Raw genomic sequence first — 19325 nt, 5'->3', positions numbered from 1 at the left:
TCTTCTGGAAATTGAACCACAACTCACTATTTTTAATGATGTGGTGATCACAAAATGTCATGACATTTGCCATCTTTTACATTTGTCATGTTTTAGCTTATGAATCTTGGAAACAAATGAACCATTGATAGTCCCAGGATTTTTTGGCTCTATTTAACTGGGTTAATATCATAGAACCATAGAACAAGAAGTATCAAGTAGTCTTCAACTATAAATGTTCTTAAAATGAATTGAGAAAATAACCATTTTGTCTGTAATTTATGTATTTGTCTTTTAGTTGGAACAGAAGGCATCCATTTTAGTGGCACATAAAACCACAGGAATGTTTAAATACTTGCAAAATACTGTCTCAGTTGACTTTCCGGTATTCATTAGGAAGGGAAACAGCTGTTCTTGGTGAAAAACAGATTTGTTACAATATTGTTAAAGTGATATAGTGCATTTTTTCCAGAGTGATAAAGTTCACAATGTTGTTTAGTCAATAATGCAGGCATTTCTGATGTACAAGTGTTTTCTTAATGATTGGCATTTGAAAATTTAAATTTTATCTTCATAAAATCTGACCCATGAAAATGAAGAAATTTTGCAACTCTTAGACTTTATGTGAGTGTACAGTAGAACATCACTGATGGTTTTAATGTTTTGTTTTGTTTTGTTGCAGTCGAAATCAGCTTTCTTCTTTGCCAGCTTGCCTGTGTGGTCTTCCTCTAAAAGTCTTAATTGCAAGTAACAATAAGCTAGGTTCCCTTCCAGAAGAGATAGGTCAGCTAAAACAGTTAATGGAATTGGTATGTTACTGATCTTTTTTTTTACTTTTTATTTTGACTTCTTTTGTATTTAAATAGAAACAAAAAAAATCACCTTGCACATATATTTGAACAAGTGTTTAATACTATAATGCAGGTTGAAAGACAAAGTTTTTTTCAGCTGTTGGGTAGTAACACAATAATAGTTTCCTTTATATTCTTTCGAACTCTTTTAAACAACATCAATGCCCTTGGTTCATTCAATACTCAGTGTCAAAGTTCATGGTCTTTATAAGTTTTACTCATCCCTGCGCTGACTCCCCATTTCACTGTATCAAGTTCAAAAGTTCTGGCATCAGGCTCTGCAAGGCTGTACCCCTTCCTTAGCACCCTCCCCTCCTGCTTCATTTTTGTCTGTTATTACTCTCTGCTTACCACATTGCATTCCACTCCTGATACTGGTCTTATCAGTCTATTTTCATTTTATTTCACTATGTTTGTCACGCAACTTTTCTTTCCTGGGACACCTATCTAAACAGATATCCAATCCAAAGTTATATTCCTCTTGTTTTCAAAACTGTCCACATGAATACTGTTTCTGCAAGCAGTAGATCATCTGTAATAGATCATCCACTCAATGACAATCTGAAAAAGTAGAAAAATTATTTGGTACTAAAGATAAAAAAATAAATTTAATTGCAAATGCTTTTTTAAATATATGCGTGGAAAATATATATAAGATAATGCTTCCCTTTCTCTCTCTTTATCTTCCTTTTCTATAGGAAGGCTGAGACTGAATTCTTTATGGCATATGCTTTATGTCTTCTGGTTATTTCTATTCATTCTTTTGAGATATAAATTGACAAATAAACCACATTTTGACACTGCTAATTTATGCATAGTAAAACAATGACTTTAAAACTTTCTTCCACCTGCTGCTATCTCCTTTGACAGCATTTATCATGCACGTCTCTTCTGTACCCGAAAGTGCCTGCTTATCATATTATTCTTTTTATAATAGTAGTTCCTCCATTAGCTTGTGTTGCAGAAATTGAGCTAATCTTGCTCTAGGCCGCAGTCCTGCTGTTGATTCTTCGTATGTGGAGTGAAGTGACAACGGAGGGGCTTTTTTCTTCTAGTATTCTTGAATGGCATTCTGTGGTATCAGTCTTCTGTTACAGATTACAATTGATCTGGCTGTTGAATAGGATGGACAGGTGGTTACCTTTTCCTTTCTGGGTTATGCCTGAGAGAAAGACTAGCAAGTTTGTTTTGTTTGCTGAACATTATTAGTTTTTCTTTCCAAATAGTTGGAAGTTTTGTGTGTGTGTGTGTTTAGTAACATTACAGGAATGGTTCTGAATTAATCTTAAAAGGAAAAACATGTTAGGCTATAGCATTGTTTTTGTTGTGCTTAAAATAGATGCAATAAAAGGTGATGGTTCCAGTTTTATAAATAAAGTTAAATTTAGTAAAAAATGAGTTTAAAATTAGTAACAAAATTTAGTAAAAAATTAAAAGCTTGAAAATCAATGTAGATTATACTCAAAGCAGATGGGATTTGTTTAGTTCAAACATATGTTTAAATTCTGGAATACTGGATTTTCATATTGCTTTCCACTTATGGTATAGTTTCAGTGTTACACTTTCTCAAGGAGGACACAACAATTCCTGCTCTAACAATGAGAGGGTATAGCAACATGTCACTTGGTAGCCTAGAAGTTTTATGAAAACTGAAGAAGGTCTGATGCTTGTTCTTTGTGATCAGAAAGCAGCGGTGGAGGGTAGTTGAATAAGAAGGTTTTGTTAAATTGAGCATGATTCTGCTCAGTTGAGATGACCTTATTACTTAGTTTGATGCTACCGTGTGTGTTTGGTACATTTCCAGTGAAGTGAGTTGCACTATTTAACTGGAAATGACATAACTCTGATGTATTGGGAAAAGCAAATAGTGGTAGGATTGAGAGTGGGGATTTGTACTGGCATTTATAATATAATGCGGTTTGGATAATAAGGTGATCATTGTTCTGAAATGAGTAAAAAAACATAAATAAACAAACAAAGAAGATTAAGTCATACTGCAGTTGTTGGACGAAAAATTCAGCTGTGTGAGAGCAATGCCAGCCTGAATAGCAGGGGATTCAAGCAGAACCATTGCCCAGCCCTCTGGCTGGGAATACTGCTGTTTTATACATACACAGTGCTGGTGTTGAGCTGGGCCAGGAGATTGATCCCGAGATGCCACCTGGCTGCAGTGCTTGTATTAATAGGACTTTTCCAAGCAACCCCAGGTTCCCCAGGTGTTTCACAAGCTGCATGCAGTAAGAACTGTGTGTACATAGCAAATGGATTTTTTTAATCTAACTTTTTAAACAAAATTTACCTCTGTAGCCACTGTAAAGTGACATAAACATAATTTGCTGCAAATTAGATCAGATCTTTCCAAGAAACATTGTGTTTTTCCCACTCTCCTCCAAAATGGAGCAGGTAATTCTTTTTCTATTGCATGTATGTATTTATATAAATTTCATGGCATAGAGTAACTTAGATATTACATGCAGAAAATCTTCAGGTTTTCTTTTAATTTCTAGGGTTTTGACAGTTAACGTTCAAGCACCAAAGTAACATAAATTATTCTCCCTGCAGAACACTTTGCAATTAATTGCAAAATTTGGTTGGGATATTTACTTTTATTTGCAGCTCATTATCTCAATCATACATCTGCTGTCAGCCAAGAGGATGGGTGCAAAATTAGTGTGAAGATAATCTGAAACCTACTTTCTGTCAAGGAAAAGGAATTAGGCAGAGATGGCTCAGTAATTGTACCCAGAACTATCAACTGTATAGTAAGATTCTGGTCTCCATCCTATCGGGCAGTATTGTACTGCTGCCTTCTTCAGATAACGGCTGTCTCCATCTCTGAGATGCTCCTGTCTCATGTTGGAAGCCTTTAAATCTCTCAACTTGGATTTATGTCCTTTCCCTCATTCATCTAATCAACCTGACCATGCAGGACCTGCTGTTGCCTAAGAAGGTCCATGTGCTCATGTACTGTGTAGCTTCTCTTTACTGTTCAATATAGCTTGTATGTCACAAGCTTTCTGAATCCACACACTTTTCAGGAATAACTGATCAGTCAGGAGGCCCAAGTTTAAAATGAATGTAAGGAGGAAGTTTACCTTAATTTGAATGGTTTGGATAAACTCCCTGTGTGTGTGTGTGAATAAATATGTTAATACAGACTCAGAGTCCCATATTGATTTGTTTAAGACCATTTAAACTTTACCATAAACAAAGGAAAAAAGCCGATCATTTTAATTTGCTTTCATGCCATAGAAATTAATGTTAAATTTAAATATGCCTTACACTTCTCTGATTTTGAGAAATTGTCTTGTCGTGGCAGGACATAGCCTAACTTGTAAGAACAAAATAGAATTGATGCAAGTCTGACCTTAGCAAATACTAGCCCCTCAGAATGTGAGTAGGTGTTTGAACTTCAGTTGCCTGCAAATGTCCGTGAAGCAAACTGCTGATTGTATAGTTCCTTAAAAAAGTATTAACTTGAAAACGATAAGCATTTGACTCTGATAGTATTGCATCCATTACTGGCAAAGTAAATGGGAAAGGTAAACACTGTCTCTGTCACATACACACTCATGAAGTCTAATAATAGTCAAGAGCATAATAGGATAATGTTATAGGTCTTTGTTTTCCGTGGCTATTCAAACAAAATAATAAAAAAGGCAACTTGGGCTGCAGTGTTTAGTAGGATAAAGGATACTACTGTCTCTAGAGATCTTGTGAATGCTGACATGCTGTCACAACAGATCAGTCTTACTGAGGATGTTTTGAAAGGCTGTAGGTGGAAGTGGACTTTGTTTTTGAGGCTACACACTGCCGGGCTTTTTTTTTTTTTTGGTACTTGGTTTACAGTTCTCTATCTCTTTCCTTGACTTGTTCTGACATGTGTGCCTAAGTGCACTTGGTCTAGAAAGTTTCTTTGGCACAAGGTGACTTTAAATTTAAATTCTGTGCTCTAAAAATCCATTATCTAATTATGAAGTCATTTAAAGTGTGTAGATTAAAAATAGGACAGTAAAGCTTCAAAAATAAATGATCTGGGAACAGTGCAATTAAAGAAACTTTGTGGCAAAAAATGCACTCATTAGCTGGGATTTTTAATTTCCTTGTCTAAAAGCTACAATAATTTCCTGACTATGTTTTGAGAAGGGAAGAAAGCCTTGGCAACAGTGAGATTCTGTTATAAGAAGAAACTTGTCTGATACAGGGAGCAGCATTGCCAAATCACATTTTGCATTTACTATCATTATTTAGGCTGGAAGACAGAGAGTTAGTTCATGCAATGCTTTTGACTAGTATTAAAGCAAGTGTCTTCAAAGAGATTACTTAGCAATGTGGCTCACTTCTAGAACTTATGTAGTCCAAGAGCTCCCAGATACTGTGTAAATCAATTTGAAACAGTTGAGAGAGTAGGTGTATTCTGTTGGCTATTCAGGAAAATTTTAACATGACCCCACTTAGATTTAATACTATGAAATACTGTTTCATTCTTTTAATACAGAAATGAAAGCATAATTGGGACATCACCCAAATTTACAGGTTGCCTGGAATGTAAGAAGAGGTTTCAATGTTCATTTGGCAGCAAAAATGATAACTAGTATCTAACAACTGTCTCATTTTAGACCAACTTCATCCAAGAAGTTGATCTTTCGTACACATTCGTAACAGTTTCTTGTTATAAATAGTGTTAAAGTATCATATTTATTACAGTAATACCACTGTATATAAACTTCTTGTTTGAAGCTGTGCTCAGTAGTGCCAGATCCTGTACTTTCAACTCAACTTTACGAAAGTTGCTCCTTTAAGAATGCTGAAATGAGGATAGATACCAATTTCATCCAGATTATTAAACCATTTGTATTTAGTCATCAAAATCAGACCTGCTTAGAATCTGTCTAGGCAGTTAAGAAGTACATTTTACAATGAATAATATGTTGAATATCTGTATAATACTAAACAAGATCTGTCCTATTTTATTATGGCCTACTGCATGCTGTGAGAATCAAATATATGCCTTTACTGAGCATCATTATAGAATGCTATTGCTGATTATTATTATCATCATCATCATAATCATCATTATAATTATTATATTTTGCTTAAATATTCCCTCTAGAAGAACAAGAACCTTTTTAAAAACTCAGATCCACACACTAGTAGTTTTGCATTTCATCCTAATGTATTCGGTTATATAACCATGATACCAAATTCTTAATGTGAAGAAAAGAACAAAAAAATAGAACATCTTAAGCAAATGGTTTTGAATGTTTCTACACAAATAAAATTAACTTTCAAAATTAACCTGTTCTTCAAATAAGAATTTGCTCTGCTTTTAGGTAATGTGTAAACATTTTCCCCGTGTATCTTGTTTTACATTGTGTCAACAGGACATAGATTGTTGCATGTTGTAAGGTTAATAAAATGTTACAATGATAATAGCAACTTGGCTACATTTGTATTATTAAACATCTAGAATCTGAAAGTTCATTGTTATTTGTTATGACTGTTTTACTGTAGGATGTCAGCTGTAATGAAATCACAGCTTTGCCACAGCAGATAGGCCTGCTGAAATCTTTAAAAGAACTGAATGTCCGAAGAAATTACCTCGAAGTTTTACCCCAAGGTAAAAGCAAATGAACAAAAAATACCTTTACAGTAGCTCTTTTTATTAGCATTTTGGAAGTATTTTTTACTCATATTAGTAAATATGATTAAAAGGTAGTAATTACTTTGTGTTCAAAATTATTCCGTTTGAGTTTGCAGAGTATAACATTGTGGTATTCACTGAAGAACAACGTGTGAGGTTTTTTTAATGTCTTATCTTTATGATTCTAGGCATCTTTTAAGTTACACAGGCATCTGAATGCAATATCTGAGTTTCAGGAAAAAAAGATATTTCAAAGAATTGGTTTTAATATTTATGAACACTTGCATAATAATAGCACTCTTTTAATTTCCTAGTATTGAATGGAGTAAATGTTGATCTTTTTCCTCCCTGAGTTTGTATTTTTCCTGAATGCTAAAGAAGCTTTATTCAGAAATATTATTTTATGGCAAAAATAAAAACAGATATAACACCTTCTCTCCTTTTTGTTACTTTTAGAGCTAGTGCATCTTCCCTTGGTAAAGTTTGACTTTTCCTGCAATAAAGTGCTTGTGATTCCAATTTGTTTTAGAAAGATGGTGCAGTTACAAGTATTACTGCTTGAGAATAATCCTTTGCAATCTCCACCAGCACAAGTAAGTAACAGCTGTGATTTGAATTGTGCCTTAATATTGGGTGGATGATAGCAAATTATAGACTATAAAATGTCACGTTCTGCAATTGCAAGTTTCTGAATTTCAGTCATCACAGACATTAGTTGTTGATACCTAAATAGGAAATATCTAAATAAGACATGAAAATATACTGTGTTCTATGTATGAGTCTGTGCACCCCTTCAACCAATACACATCTGGAAGATCTCCATTCTGTTAGCTGCTTGTTTATTTTTGTCATTCCTATCTGCATATGAAACCTAATGTCAGAATATGTATATAATTTTGAAAAAGAGAAGTGAGAAATTTCCTGGATAATTTTTCTCTCTGTTAATAAGAATCCAGTTCTAGGAGGTTCTGCAGTGATTTATTATTAACTTAAAGATATGCAGATGGTCTAGAACATAATCCATGTGAAATTTATTTAACTTCATAGTGTAAGTTTATAGATTGTGATACACAAAGAAATCAAACTCCTATTCTGAACTGTAGACCACACTGAGTAATTATGATAATAAATGAATGGAACCTGATAATAAATGAATAATGATGATAATAAATGAATGGAATCTCTGAAAGTTACAACTGTTCTAAATTAACAGCTGTTGAAATACTTAAGAATTTTTATTCCATTGGAGAAATGGTTTTTCATAATCAATAGTGATGCTGCTTTTAAACTAAAAAAAAAACAGAGCAAGTTGAAGTGTGCACTTAAAGAAAAAAAATTCTAAAATGCAGGTGAAATCCATCATAAGAATGCTTGGACACTAGCAAAAATGATGGGACCAAGAATATAAAGGACACACTAATTAATTAACTGTCAATATTGACTAATTTTGGGAAGTAATTATTCAATTTATCATTAGTAATAGGCCACACCATATATTTAATGTAACTTTTTTTAGTTAAAAGCCCATTTGGATTTTTTTTTAAGTAGGCTACATTATTTTCTTGTTTTCTGTCTTCATCTCTGAGGGTATTTTTACTGGTACACATAAATAATTGATTAGGTAATTGAAGTACTTAGTAATTAAAAAAAAGAATAAAATCCATTTTTCTTTATGTGATATTCATTGTAATAATAGTATTTGGTTTGCAGGGAAGTTTATGCTAAGTGACATTTGAAATAAATTATTTTTTTCGTTGTAGTTATAAACCTAACTTTTTTGTCTTGTCTAACAGATTTGTACAAAGGGTAAAGTGCATATATTCAAATATTTGACTGTGCAAGCCTGTCAGATTAAAACAGCAGACTCGCTGTATCTTAATGCCATAGAACCACAACATTTGCCACAACCTGTGGAAGAGAGGTATGTATGAAAGTCTCACTTAGTTTTTCCATGTAACACTTATAAACAAAGTGAAATAATATTTATCTTTAGATTCACAAGTTTTGTTTGTTTAGATGCTATTCAGAGTGCGCTTTTTTGAACAGAGATTTGTTTTACTTTAAATTAATTTGCTTTTATTCCAGTGAAATCCCACTAAGATCTTAGGAAAAAAAATATTAATCAATTCTAAATGAAGTTAGCAGCATGTTTGTTAAGAATTTAAAAGTGAACCTTAGTTTAAATCTAACCTCTTAGTATTGACCTCCTGTAATATATTAAAAATAATTCAGATGCAAGTAACATTGGGTGTTCAAACTTTCTTGTAAACCTATTAACACGCTAAATAAATTTTAATTTCTTGTGTTGTTTTGTGATGTATATGTTGTTATACATTTGCAACATAATTTTTAATTCATCCGAAGTCTTATTTGTCAAGCAAAGAGAACTGCATGAATGTTGAGATGCTTTTAAAGTGAAATGTGCTAATCTGTTAGCAAAATGAAGGACAAAATCTTCCGTGTCTTTCATCAAACATCTAGGAAATACCATCTTGTACCATGGTTTAAGGACAGGAACTGAATGTGAAGCAGCTCCTTTCTATGAGATGCTCCATAGCCAGTAGGAAATGAGCTTTCAGCCAGCTCTTTCTTTGCTAATGTGGGCAGTATAATATAACCAATCAGAGAAGGTATGATATTTTTGGAGAGAAGTACTCAATAAAAACAAAGGGTCAATGTGAATAATAATAGAGATATGGCTTCTAAAACCCTGGGGAACAAAAACAGGAGCTGTTATGCAATCTCTCTTTCAGTCATCTATATAAGGTTTCAAACAAACCGTTTTTCTCCATGTACCTTTGGAGACATCTTTTTGAATTTCTATCAGATAAATTTCAAAGGTGAGAAGAATCCAGGATGAAGAGTAGGTTTTCCATTTGGGAGACACTTCCTGGCTTTCTGTTTTAGTATATGAGAGAATTGAGAGGAATGTCATATCTTGTATGATATTTCGATCATAGTGGAGATTACAGGTTAGGGTAAGGGGATAGTACAAAGTAGATACCAGTTGGTAACTAACAGCCTAATGCTCTATCACATAATAATAATTTCAGAGCATAACTTTATACTTCTAATGAAAAACCCAGTTAGGATTTCCATAGGTAGTTTCTGTGAAAAAATCCTTCGTGTTTACTGTTAAGAGGTAATTTAAGATTAGGATGAATTAATCAGATACCTTATTCATGTGAAGACTGATAAAGCCCCTTTTTTAAATTGCCATATCAATCTGAATTCAATATTGCAGCTTTCAGGATAGTAAATGAAGAGATAATAAAGTATATTTTAAAAAAAGTTAGATGATGAGAGTATTGCATCAAATAGTGTACTTCAAAATGACTGGAGGGCATATCAGGTAATGAAACCAGAAGAGAGAGCAATTGCCATTATTATGGTAATTTTCTTAAAAACCTAAATTTCAAAGTCTATTTTAAAACACAAAAAGGAGGTTTCTGTGTTAATAATTACTCTAAGCTGCAGGGAGATATTTTAAATGGATCAATGGTTACAATTAAATCAGTTGACTCCAGTTTGAGTTCAACTATTTTGGTTGCTTCTCCCAAAGTAAATTGCTTCAGCTGGACTCCTGTGCTACTTAGCTAGTAACTAAGCATTTTTGCCTAGTTTATAGACAAAAATAAGCTTATACCGGATGATTCCTGTTGTTTTCATTAATCCTCAGGTTAACCAGCCACTCCATCTGATCCATTTTACTACTACAAGACTGTAAATTTTTAGTTTTTAACTGTACCGGGCTATTTCACCCTCAACTGTTAAGACTGGTTGGAAATTTGCTCTGATTTAAGTGAAACGAGAACAGAATTTGAATGTAAATGCTATGGTAGCTTTTTACCAATTTTTATTTTTTTTTTATTCACATCTAGCATTGATGACATCTACCCAAGTAAAAAGGACTCAGATTCAGGTGTTGGTAGTGATAATGGTGATAAACGTTTGTCAGCAACAGAGGTAAGTTACTTGCTCTTTGCATCCAGCTCCCCTTCCAGCACTCATATTTTGCCTATATTTTTAATTTGAATAGATTTTTAGCCATAAAAACTCTGCAACCATATCCTTGACATAAATTTCTCACTAAGAAATGGCTGAAACAAAGACAAAAGGAGAACTGGGATATTTTAAATTCTTTTTGTGTGTACGCTATCCGGAGAGGGCAGTGAGATACTTGCTTCCAAGTGGTCAACAACCTACCAATAATGAAAATTCACTACAGTTCTCAGGCAGTTTACATAATCTAGAGAATGAGAACCAAACCAGAATCCACATCTGCTGTTTTCAGTGAAGGAAATATGCCAACAGGTTACAGACTTACAACTTCTCACTTGATTTCTCTCTGACTGATAACTCTTTCCTGTTGGGAATTAATAGTGCCCAGTCCCAATATATTCTGTGATGGGGTTATGGCAGATTGCTGTAGTGCAGGAACTTTAGAAACTTTGCAGATCTTAAAGCACTTACATGCTCTGGTGGTTAGACAATGCTGGAAATAAGCCTTCAAACTGTTTTATGAACTATGGTGTCTGACTGAGCAAAGAGAAAGAATAGCTTTGTGGGACTAGTGTTGTCCTAAGCAGTTAGAACTGACTTTCCTAGACCTTTTCTTCTGAGGCGCTGCCCAGCTGAACAGGGCACTAAATCTAGTTGGAGTTGAACTGAATAAATAATGATAAATAAGTAAATAATTAGCAATATAATTCAGTAATGATCTTTCTGAAATATACAGTGACAGAATTTGTGATCTGACCTTATGGGAAATATCTAGGTCACAATAGAATAATGACCTTCTCACTACTTAAAATAATTTTACACTGATTCTTTAGTGTTTGTCTCCTTTGAGGAAAAGGGATTCTGTTGCTTTTGAAACAAATGTATAGAGAATCAAATAATGATTTCTAACCAAACCTCTAATGGTTTCCCTCTAGCTATAAGAGCATGCAGTCCATTCAGAGACACAAACTGTTTTGCCATTTTTACACTTCCTGAAGTGTAAACTTAGCTTGTTAATAGAACTATTATTCCAGAGTTTCCTCTTTAGCTATCACTATTAGAAAATAGATCGTATTAACTGTAATCAAAATGTAACAATTTAAATGCTGCAAAAGATATTTTAAAGACAACTAACAGTGAACCAATACATTTTTGATAGCACAAAGGTTTTTTTTATATGGGAACTGTTTACTCATTCCATCCCTGCCTGACTACTGCTCTGCTATTAAGGAGAAATAGATGCTGAGATCAGTAATCCCAAATGCGTTTGGTAATAAATTTACCACTCACTTTTCTTCTGATGAGATCTTTAATACCTGTGTAACACATGAGAATTGTGCAAGAAATATTAGCATGTTGCAAATATAGATTCACATACATTGTCAGTTACAGTCAGAAAGCTACATACCAAATGTTAGATAAACATTAAATGATCAGTGATAAAATTATCATTAAAACACGTCTAGGGGTTTTTATGAATACAAATATGGTAATTTAGTCTGAAGGGTAGTGGCTATTGAGTTCCCAGTCTTTTACAGGAAATACTATAGTGTCATTTTGCACGTGTGTAACTTAAAAACAGTAACTTAAATTAATCACTTGTTTGAATACTGATGTATTTTTTAGGAAGCTTGTGAATTGGCTTTGACTGAATACACCTAGGAGGGAATACTAGTTATGTATCTCTGTCTGTCTTGGTAGGGTCATTACAGCATCCATTTTCAAAGCCTGGGCATGTCAAGGGAAAGATATCTTTTAGTGTTGCTGTCAAACTGATCACAGCAACTTAAAGGCATTTTCTGCTTTAAGGTAGTGTACTCCTGTACTTCATCTTTTAGGAAAAGTCTAGCATTTTGATTCGTTTTCAGTCTCACATTGGCTTTTTTTTTTCTTTTGTTACAGTTCATTAGAATGAGAGGGTACTTGCTAAGATCCAGATGGTGCCTGTGCTTTATTTCCCATATGAGCGATGCATTAGTACCAGCAGGAATGTATATGAACATTCTGTCAAAGTGCATCATCTGAATTCTCTGTTAGAATAATGTTAGGTATTTTTGATTCTTATATGTCTATTGTCTTCTGTTGCTAGCTGAATAAAAAATAAAACTGTGAATGAAGGAAGTGAGATACAATATTTCATGTGTGAAGGAGCAATACTTTTGTATTATTGCAGGCTGCTTTGGACAGTTTCTGTTTCAGAGTGTATACTGGCAGGAAACACCTGGAAAATCAGTTGCAGAATTCTGTAGGTCTTGAAAGTGACACATAGCCTGCTTTGTTTCCAAACTGAATGTCCCATGGCTTTTTTTATACCAACACTCCAAAATATTTTTCTTGAAGTGTGTTACTCTGCTGAGAAAAGAACCCCCTGTTTTGTTATTCAGAGCTTGTAGTAGTGTGTATAGGAACATTTTACTGTACTATTTTCGAATGCTGGTTGAAAAGTTAACAAAACATCAACTTTCATCTAGAATAGCTAAATTTAGTGCTTAAATGTCACATGAGATGTAGTGTGAAAGACAGAGAAGGAACTTCACTGTAACATCGGTTGTCTGAATGAATTTATACTGCGCGTGTCTTTTTTTTTTTAAGCTGTTGGATTGTCATTGCTTCAGATCTAAAAGAACAGTGACTTTTGTGCTTAGAATACTTGGAGCATGATTTGTGTCTTTTCCATTTGAGATATTAATTTGTTTAATTTTAAAATATAATTAATTTTAAAATTTATAATTTATTTTGAAAATGCCTTATGAAGTCCCTGAACATCCTTTTGAATTTTTTTTCCCTTTAAGCAGAGGAATACAGCCAGTGAATTCATCGCGTTAATAACATGCAGCTTATAAGGAAGAACATTCATGGTTGTCCATGTTTACAAAATATTTTAAGTCTGAGGTATTCTGGGAAAATAGGAATAACCCCATGTATCTTTGCAGTTTTTAGAAACCAGGTAGATTTTGCTCCATCCTTTATCACGAACCTTAGCTTCAGGATTTTAAGAAAATATTTTCTACCTGGAATATGAACATATAAAGGTAGCAAGAATGGCATAGTTCTAGTAGAAGCTAGCAACTATGGAATTAACTGACTGGATGTAACACTCTTCCATTCCATTGGAGATCTTCTGTTAAAATGGTCTGAGCCGATAACATCGGAAATATTTCCTTAAAATATATAATCTGAAGGGATATGGAACAAACTACTATATATGTATTATAACAGCTGTAATTACAAGAATGCGTGTATGGAATATGTATGTGCAGAGTAGCAAGTTACAGAAATAGAGGATTTAAAGAATGAGTAACACCCGTGAGTTTGTTGGGAAATACATTTGCAAAGTTCTGAGACAGTTCTTTGTGGTAAGTTCTGTCTCTCAGGAGAATTAAGAATAAAGACTTGACCTCTTCTGCAAACTGTGGTTTTGCTCTAGTTCACCTCAGGAGAGAATATGAGCAGGTCCCACTGGAACCAGGTTGCTGCTGGCCCTGCAGAGCAGCAAAGCTTTGGCGGCCTTGGACAGAAGTGAAGCCTAGTGTATCGATGCCTCTTTGTGGAACCACTGTCTGTAAAGTCATGGACAGAAAAGCCCTGTAGATATAAGTAATGTGTTTTATTGTACCAGCTAATAAAGCTGAAAAAATATGGATGAGCTTTTAAGCCAAGACAAGCTATTGTACTTGAGTCTTATGCTCTTTTTTTTAGCTCTATCAGTTAATATAATTAAAGATATTGCTTCGGTCTACAAAGTTCATCTTGTTCACCTTAAGGCATTCAGTTAACAAGCTGCATGGTAAAGCAGGGAAGAAGAGTCTTGGAGGGAAAGAAAACAAGGACTGTGATAAGAGACTCACTGTACAGACTTTGGTGGCTACAAGGAGGTCCTATTTTCAGCTGGCCCAGGAAAGCACAGAGAGCAGCGCAGTGCAGCAGTGTCACTGCAGGGGGAGGACTAGAGCAGTGAGGGAGATAGGAAAAGAGGACAGATGAATTGTTCTGCTTGGCAAACCTGTGAGGATGTATTTAGCATGACTACAACTTCCTACAACAGGATTTGGTCATATGCTCTAGTATCCTCTCCCATGTTAACTGGCAACTCTTTAGTGAGCACTCTTCTCAGTATGTACATTTTTCTCAGTCTAGGTTTAGTTTGGAACTAGTGTTTCTCTTATTTTTTTCCCAGCCATGTGATGAAGATAATGTCAGCTTTAATGTTCCAATGTCAGACATCATGGAAGAAGATCATATTATAAAGGAAGATTCAGCTCACCATGCTAACTCAAGAAAAGGTTGGAATGTAAAAACCATGGAAGTTAAATACGGGGGTTGTTGGTTCCATACCTGCCTACCTACCCAGAAGGTTTTGAGCATGCATATGCAGTTGTGTAATCTGAGTCCTTATGGTAGTTTTCCATAACAATTCCAATAAACTTGTTACACTATGTCTCAAGACTTAGTAAGATCTGATTTTGACTGGGGGGAAAAAAGTGAAAGTTGTTTTAAACCATGCTTCCCAACCAGTAATATCAATGTGCAGTAATTTAGCAAATGTACAGTATCAGAGTCCATTTCTATAGTTGGACTTAGTGCATATATAAAACTTTATTAGTCAGTCAGCTTTGCCTCTGGAAACAGCTAAAACTCTTCAGATTTTGTGAGACGGTGTAAATTTATCTAAATTTTTTAAAGTAACTTATATTTTTCCAAATTATACTACATACCAAAAACCAATGTTTCTCCAAGTTCTGCACATACTAATGATAAATGCAGGAGGAAGTCAGTGAGTTGCATATGGCAACCACATAAATAGGAGGTCAGCCTTTACACACTTAAATTAAATGAACTTCAGTTGAGATATTCATTGGAATTTAAAAGAATACAGAGAGAGATAGTAAAAGTATTATATCCTACAGTGTTTATTAGCAAACTGGAGAGGGTAAGTTATAGGACCATATCCCTGGAAATACTATATGTAGGCAAGAGATTGGCATAGGCTCTGAATAATTTTGGTAAGCATTTGACTCTTCGTGACAGCATGATAACTCTGAAATTACATTCAACTGCAAGTCCCTGGCTGTGACATCTGAATGTCATAAAAAACTCAGTAGCTGTCCAACTGTGTTCTTGTACCAGTACTGGCAGGACAGACTTGGTGTAGTTAAAAACTGACTTCATCAATGCCTGCTGTGGTGCTTCTGATAGACAACTGTATATGCCCAGGATATTAATTTATTACAACTTTGAAATGAATTGGCATCAGTCTTTACAATGCAAAGGTCTTACTTAACATGTTTGAAGTTTTTAATCTGCTTTGAATTTAAACTTTGGTTTTGAGCTCTATAATTTAATACAGTTAAATTATGTTGAGTAATAAATGTTGAGCTGAACCAGAAATCATTCTTCTATCTTTTTTTTTATTGCTGTTACTAGTGGAATTCCATCAAGGATCTTCTCACTTGATTGTCAATGATAAGTCAAGAGCAACAGTAAACCAGTTCGATGAATCGGATACTCTTACTACTGAATTTATGAGTTACATGAAGGCAAGTTTGCAACAATTTTAAGTGGGGGAGAAATATTTTTACTACTTTCATAAGTGCAGAGCAAACAGGAATATAAACTGCATATATTTTAGTGTATAAGAGACTGCAGTTGATATTCATTGTGAAAAGATACAGAAAGCAAAAATAAGCAGGTAGGTTTAAAATTATTACAATTAGTTTAGGCAATCAATTTACCCATAACACTTTCTAGTATATGTAAGAGTTATTTTCTAACTATGTTTAAGGTTTTAGGAAAAAAAGGTGGGTATGTTTTGTGTTACTTGCTTTATATTTTGAATTGAGCAATTTTTTGTATTTGTTACATTGCTAAAATGCAAGACAACTTTGTGCTAGCTGTGGTGGCTAAAGTTTTGAAGTAGTGTTATGGTAGTAAAATACATTTTCTTAAATTTTTTTAAACATTATAGTAAAAATTGAGAGATCTATCAAGACAGATTGTATCAAATCACCTTCTAGAATAAATGCTGTATTTTTGTTATCTTATGATGTGTACTCTTCTTATAGGAAAAATCATATTCTTCGTTCCTATAAGGTGAAGAAAAATGAAAAAGAATGGCTTTATTCACTCTAGTAGGGATTGGCACTGGCAAATTAGCTGTCAATGGACAATGTTAGAGAAACTGGTACACTCCTCAGTGTCCCATATGGCAGAGTTGGACAGCATTTATTGGTACAGGGTGATGCAACTGATGTGCCAAACATGACACAAGAGAGGATAAGCCTCTCTTTTCTGCTGTTGATTCTCTACAAGTACAAATGCACATTCATTCAGAGAGCTTCTGTCTTTATTGGCAACTGAACTAGTTCAGTGTTCCTGCCTGTCTGAGATGAAAGGGACAGTTGCAAAGCACCAAGTGGAAGCGTAAAAGAGGGAGTCAGGTTTTCAAATAAGTAGAACTTCATAGTTATAGGTGTAGGAGCTCTAATTTATGCCTACATTGAACCCAAAATAACTGGCTGACTGATACGAAGTCTTGCATGCAATTTTTGTTCTGATTTGTTCTTTTTTAAAAAAATGTTTCATGACCATCAAAATTTTCACTTATGAATTCTGTTAATGATTATGGGTGAAGTACATAATTGCCACTGTTTCCGTATTTGGAATTTCCTTACTCTGTAAACAAATCTGGCTGTGGTAGGAGGGAAAGTAGGAGGAGAGTTAGGGTTGTGTTTAATTGAAGCATTGTTTCTATGTGCCAGAAAGTCACAAACAGAGTCTGGGACATAGAATGAAGAATTCTTATGCAGCTTGACTTTCTTTTTACTGTTAAAGGAGGGTAAAGGCTGTTGACCTCAATAAAATCTGAAGAGTGAATAGAAGATCTTGTAATCAGTATCTTAGAAGGGGGTAAAGGAAGGAGTGGAGTGGAAGCATTGAATTGCTTCAGGTAACCAACCTAAACTGTTACATAAATTAGGTCAGTGCAGAGTCTGAAAGCAAAATTTATCTGCCTACTTAATTGCAAAGTTCAGTTCTCATTATCGCTTTTATCTGCTTACAGAGCAGAGCAGCAGAGTGTGATGAATTATTGAGAATAGAAGAAGACATACAATGGCAAACAGACGAAATGTGAGTATTTTTTATGTATCTATAAGTAATTAGCTGTGTCACTTAATTAGTTTGACCAGAACTGACATTTCCTTATCAGTTAATAATTTTGTAGACTTGGAGGCATGACAAATGCATAACCTTTCACTTTGTGTGTGCTCCATGTTTTACGTATTATTGCTGAATAGAGTGGATGTTATATTACAACTAATTAATTTGTATGCACCAATAATGCTGTAATGTATTTTACCTATGTAGAACGCAAGCTTTTAATTAGATATTTTGATATTTAGCTTATTAAAGGCATTGGTAACAAAATATTTTATCAGAACTTGTAAGATTTAAATGTAATGTGCATTTAAATAATCGATTTAATTGGAAAACATCCCTCCATTTTTTTTCTTCTTTTATCATAATTTTAGCCGTGGAGCAATCATTAACTCATAGATATTAATTCAAGAGTAGAACAAGTGAACATCAGTTGCTGGGGCGAATGCATAAGAAAAGGGAATTTAACATGACAGTGTACTGTGAAGTTGTCACTTATCAGAACAGCGTAGTCCTATATGATGCAGCAATAAAAACTGAAGGAAGGAAAGCAGTACTTTCTGAAATAGCCTTACTGGCAGAACTAATAGGAGATAATACTTCTAAACCCCAAAAAGAATTACAAATGTTGAAAAGCAAAAGAAAGCAAACTGGCCTTTAAAAAAAATTCATTGTATTTATGTTAATACTGTTCATGTTAATACATGTGATGAGTGCAGTTAAGAGTCAAATATTGGTAAATAAATTTTCAATTTTAGAATACATTCTATTTTATTGAATGCTAAAAGTTTTAGTTCATCAAATTTGTTTGTTTCTGTATGTCTTAGGTTTAGGGGATTTGTTAAGGGTGAAGTGTTGGAGAACTTTTTCAGAAGAAACTCTTTCCATAAATTCAGCACATACTGGTGTGCAGAGAGGCTGTTTTTCTCTCTCTATAGTGCTTGCATGCCAGTTGGAAGATGCAGCTCACAAACTGAAATCCAGACTACCCTTGATAATTGCTGTTATACCTTTTCTTTGAATGCTTTTTTTTTTGTTATAGACTAAATTTATCAGAAGAACAAACTATTGATATAGCAGTGATAGAACAACTAAGAGAAGCAGTAGATTTATTACAAGATTCCAACAGGTATGCTTACAATAGCTGATGTGTTAATGTAATATATTTTAAAATTTTATTAATTACTTTAGAGTACTCTTTTAACTGACAATTTATAAAGTTTTCTGGAGTTATGAAGTGCTTTGTTAGCATAGCACTGTATGCAAGATAGTTAAGAAGGAAACTTGCATTCTCTTTCTGAGTATCTAGACAAGATTTCCAGTAAAATAAGCAGATTTCAAGTATAAGAGAAACCTAAAATTAGAGATGAGGACACCCCTAGGCATTCATCTCATGTACACTACTGTAATATTCAGATGTTTTGTCCAGGATTTTGACGTTCTTTTAGAGAATATAAATTTTCCTCTTACTCATGGCTGGTGTATTTTGTTGGACTGAGAAGGTCTTCTGGCCCATCTCCATCCCAGTTCAATGGAGCACATAAATGAGGTACCTGAATTAGTGGTGGAGTTTCTTTAGTCTTCTGAAATCCAGAGGAGAAAGAGGAGAGGCTGAATAATCTATTTAGACTTCCCCTCACTACAGAAGGCAAGATTTTGTAATTTAGGTGCCTGTTTTAAGAGGCTGAAGTCAA

The 19325-nt window shown here is 34.1% G+C and overlaps 1 protein-coding gene across 7 annotated transcripts in view; it reads left to right on the top strand.

The window, feature by feature from the left end:
* The window catches only part of LRCH1 (leucine rich repeats and calponin homology domain containing 1), a 114016-nt gene that overhangs the window by 55291 nt on the left and 39400 nt on the right, over nucleotides 1-19325 (top strand). For 5 of the 7 annotated variants that reach the window (XR_007902980.1, XM_051778696.1, XM_051778700.1 and 2 more), the window contains exons 3-11: nucleotides 662-788; nucleotides 6345-6450; nucleotides 6931-7067; nucleotides 8268-8395; nucleotides 10356-10440; nucleotides 14654-14759; nucleotides 15901-16013; nucleotides 17537-17604; nucleotides 18674-18760. Coding sequence is in view for 6 of the 7 variants with exons in the window: in XM_051778696.1 (XP_051634656.1) it covers nucleotides 662-788; nucleotides 6345-6450; nucleotides 6931-7067; nucleotides 8268-8395; nucleotides 10356-10440; nucleotides 14654-14759; nucleotides 15901-16013; nucleotides 17537-17604; nucleotides 18674-18760 (957 nt within the window). In the remaining variant the exon portion in view is untranslated. The remainder of the gene's footprint in view (nucleotides 1-661; nucleotides 789-6344; nucleotides 6451-6930; nucleotides 7068-8267; nucleotides 8396-10355; nucleotides 10441-14653; nucleotides 14760-15900; nucleotides 16014-17536; nucleotides 17605-18673; nucleotides 18761-19325) is intronic. The other 2 variants (XM_051778695.1, XM_051778698.1) reach the window with 1 other exon arrangement.

Source organism: Manacus candei, unplaced genomic scaffold (genome assembly GCF_025592945.1).
Source record: "Manacus candei isolate 608988 ecotype Guabito, Panama unplaced genomic scaffold, ASM2559294v1 h1tg000014l, whole genome shotgun sequence".
Lineage (NCBI taxonomy): Eukaryota > Metazoa > Chordata > Aves > Passeriformes > Pipridae > Manacus > Manacus candei.
Note: the sequence above shows the minus strand (reverse complement) of the source record. Positions and strands in the feature narration are given on the sequence as shown.